A 4,276-nucleotide genomic window follows, 5' to 3' on the forward strand; every position below is an offset into this window, starting at 1 on the left:
TATCCATTTAAGTTTTTAAAATAGTGATCAGTGCTTATATAATGATATTGTGTTATTGTATTCTGGTGCATTAATATTTCTGGCTGCTTGTATTACCGTTTGTATGTTCTTTGTTACCCTTACTTTAAGTATATTGCTTTGTTGAGTAAGCAGTTGGCTTATTTACCCTAGACACTTTCAGTAGGCAAGACCGTATTATTATATATATATTTTTTTTTTACAACGCAAACAGAGGAACCATACCCAGAGGTCAAGGGTCATAAGAAAATGAGGGCCTATGTTGATAATTGATTCCCATAATTTAATGAACAAAATAGTGGTGCATGTTATTAATTGTTAATGCCTTTTTAGGTACTGTGTGGTTAACTAGTGATACCTAACCAAGCCTGTGTACCACTTTTCAGTTTCATTCTGAGCTGGTTGTGGAAGTTATCTCAATACTTCACGATTGAGGTAAGTGTACAGCTTGTGCCAGGGGCCAAGTAAACCTTCAGTGTTGTTGTAATTGCTAGTTGTGTTAATTAAGCTGACAATGGAGGAACAAGTTGCTGTGTTGGTGGAGCAGCCAAATTTTGGTGAAATTAAAAACTTGAAGAAGTCTAAGTTGTTGTACATGGCTGAAAAATTAAATACGACATTTTCCAGGAGAATGTTAAAGGCTCAGCTAGTAAGAGTCATTATCACACACACTTGGTGGGGGAGGAGAAACTTGACGAGGAGTAGTTAGAGGAATTAGAAGAAGAGTCAAGTGACCTGGTGGCAATTCTAAAGTTAGAGATGGAATCTAATCTAGAGATGGCTAAGTTAGAAGCAGAGAAACAGAGGTTGGAGATGCAGAATCGCCAAAAACAGCTGGAGTTGGAGACTCAGCAGCAGATGCTTAAGGCTCAAAACCAGCAAAGACAACTTGAGATTGAGGCTCAGAACCAGCAAAGACAACTTGAGATTGAGGCTCAGAACCAGCAAAGACAACTTGACATTGAGGCTCAGAACCAGCAAAGACAACTTAAGATTGAAGCTCAAACCAACAAAAACAAGCAGAACTAGAAGCACAGAGCAAAAGAATTGAAGCTCAGTTGCAACTAGAAGATGTTAGGCAGCAGCAATAGGAAATTCAACAGAGTATAGCAATAAATTTAACAGCCTTGTAGCAGGCTTAGGCTATCGATAGGTTCAATTACCACCTTGTCTAGTAGTTCTAGTTGCCTAGCAACTAGAAGTTAGAGGCCTTGGCCTAACTAACACCCACCATCCACTTAGTCTACCTGGACACTTCACAGCCACCCACCATAGTATAGATTAGATTAGGCTGCCTGGCCCACCAAGCTATAGCGACCAAAGTCAGATTCACAGACGAATCTGGCCGGGTTCGTACCCCAGCCCAACTACTTGAGGTGGTTCACGAGGCCACCCAGATTACCTACAAAAATGTGTACAAAATAACGAATGGAGCCATCTTGTTGGTACCCAATGCAAACCTCCCAGACCTCCTTTCGTCAGACACCATGAACAAACTAAGGGAGAAGAATATCACTGTCTACCCCCCTGCCGAATTCCAAGCCCAACGCACCATCTTTGTACATAGGATCCATGACATCATCATGGATCACTCAAATGAGGAAATAATTGCAGAAATAGAGAGGAAAAACAGGGATGTTAAAATACTTCAAGCCCACAGATTCACAACCCAACGCAACAACCAAGTACTGAAACTTACTCTGGCTTCACCGGAGCAAGCAACGCAAGTCTGCACACAAGGCCTTTCTGCATTTGGCATCATGGCTGAACCTGACAAAATCAACCCACAGAGGTTTTACAAGCTCAAGCAATGCTTCAAATGCTTTCAGTATGACCACTATTCCAATGCATGTAACAATGGAACCTAAGTGCAGCAGGTGCACAGGGGAACACAGCTACAGGGAATGCACAAACCCAACACCCAAATGTGCTCTATGCAATGGTCCACACATTGCAATCTCGCATCTTTGTCCTTGCAGGCAAGAGGCAATCAAGCAATTGCATGAAACGGAGACAGCAGCCCGCCAACAGGCAGCTATTACCATCCCTGCCCCTCCTCCACCAGTAAATGCCTGGGGCATCCCTAACCAACAACAGGCCCAGTCGGTGGCCCAAGGGGGACACCAAAGCACCCAACATCTCCATAACCCCACGGTTATACCAGAGCAAACCCAGAACCATACACAACAGGCCCCAACACCTAACTCTCTTGCACCAAACCCCGACCCTAAGCCCAGCTTAGGGGCCGAACTCCTAACATTTGCACAAACCCAATTTCCAGACAACCCAGTGAAGCTCCTAGGTTTCTGGAACTCACTTAGAAAAGACAATGGCCTGCCCCCTGTCCATATGTCTGAGGACTCGCTTGCCTACTTGACTCCTAACATCACAACAACCGCCGGCCAGGCCCAAGCACAACCCAACAACCCCAACCATAGTACTCCTCGCCCCCAGGCCTCAACCAACGCCCAGGAGACTCCAAACTCCCTGAACAACCCCGGCCCCTCCACCCCGACAACCTGGGAAACACCTATGTCCACCCTTCCTGAAACAATCCCACATAGGATCGTCCTCAAAGCTATCACAAATTCCCTTGCCATACGGAACCCCATCCGGGGCCCTAGGAATTTTCGCTTCAAAAACCGCAGCCCCACAACAAGATATTCCACACAACGCTGTACCAAGAGGCCTAGGACCAACACTTACAGCCGAACCCCATCCCCTGAGGACGGAGCAAGGGCAAGCAGCCCCCACAACTCTCCACCAGAGAGCGACTCTAGCACCACGGATGTGGACATCATGAACAGCAGTGACACCGAAGACCCCTCAATGGCACAGCAACGTATGGGAAACCCTAACCCCAACCAATCCCCGACCGGAACCAGGAACAAGATACCTGGCTCAACAGCTTTACCCCCCACCTCCACAAACAGAAGCGACCAAACCGAATGTAATAACATTGGCACTACAGCCAAACAAACACTTCCGTCTCATAGTCAATAATGGGATCACAATCCTTCAGGTGAACATCAGACATTACTTCAACAACAGATACCTACTCACTCTGGAGGTAGCCAGACTTAACCCAGATGTTGTCTTACTCAATGAAACAGCGGCCAGACAAGACCAGCACATCTCCATCTGGGGATATTCCACCAGGGAAGTCAACAGGGGTAGGTACAGTGGGGTGGCAATACTAATAAGAAGAGGGCTCTCCTACCGCCCCATCCTCATAGAAGACGACAACTTTCTTGCAATAGAACTCACCACTTCACACGGCCCCCTCATTGTCTGCACCGCATATCTACCACCTAGACTGGCCTACCTCCCCTCCATCCCTCTGAACAAGCTGCTCGACAGGAACCTCCCCACTATCATCGCAGGAGACCTGAATGCCCACCATCAGGCCTTATTCAACGCTCCTGACAGGCCAGACCTCAAGGGCAGGCAGCTCTTCAATCTAATGCAAAACCGGGACCTCTCCTTCCAAGGCCCCCACTTTAAGACGTTCTTTGCGGGCAACCATAGGGGCACCCCTGACATAGTGCTGACCAACAGAGATTGTGACCTGTTCCACTGCAGAGTAACCCCAGGCAAGAACGTGGGGTCGCATCACATCCCTGTGGTCACATCCCTCCAAGCAACCCCCTTCAGATATGTGGCACCATCCAGGCCCAGATTGGAAACCATACGTGCCCGTGACTATGACACCTTCCTTGCTGGCGACCCCATCCTTGAGTTCGACAACCTCCCAACCCAAACAATCGACCAAGCAGTAAACACCATCCACAACCGGATCCAGCTTGCAACCGAGGCCACTTGTGAAATATCCACCACAAGGACTTACCACCAATATAAGCCGACCCGAGAAATCAGAGGCAAAATGAATGAGTACCAGCAAGCCTGCCAAAGCCACTACCAAACAGGCCAGCCACCAGCGTTGACCCTACAAACACTCAGAAGGGAAACCATAGACCTTACGCTGACCCACAAGAGCCACATTTGGGGAACCCTAGTGAGACAGGCCAACCAGTACAAAAGGGAGCCGGGAACTTTCTGGCGCAAGATCAGACAGCTCCTGGGATCGGTTAACCCCAGCCTCACCCACCTTGTACACACATTCCTTGACGAAGATGAAGAGGAGCAACAAGAAAAAATAGAAGACCCGCAGGATCAGGCTGACCTCATGGGCGCAGTTTGGAAAAAGACACTCACAGCTTCAAACAGCAGAGCCTTCAACAACACTCACTTTGAACGT

General features: G+C 47.8%; 1 protein-coding gene across 1 annotated transcript; it reads left to right on the forward strand.

Moving 5' to 3' along the window:
- Positions 1 to 1,601: 1,601 nt before the first annotated feature.
- LOC138354111 (proteoglycan 4-like) lies at positions 1,602 to 3,021 on the forward strand. Its single transcript, XM_069307974.1, has 2 exons — positions 1,602 to 1,703; positions 2,050 to 3,021. Exons 1-2 carry the CDS (start codon positions 1,602 to 1,604, stop codon positions 3,019 to 3,021), a joined length of 1,074 nt encoding a protein of 357 aa, XP_069164075.1.
- The last annotated feature ends 1,255 nt before the right edge of the window (positions 3,022 to 4,276 follow it).

Source organism: Procambarus clarkii, chromosome 61 (genome assembly GCF_040958095.1).
Source record: "Procambarus clarkii isolate CNS0578487 chromosome 61, FALCON_Pclarkii_2.0, whole genome shotgun sequence".
Lineage (NCBI taxonomy): Eukaryota > Metazoa > Arthropoda > Malacostraca > Decapoda > Cambaridae > Procambarus > Procambarus clarkii.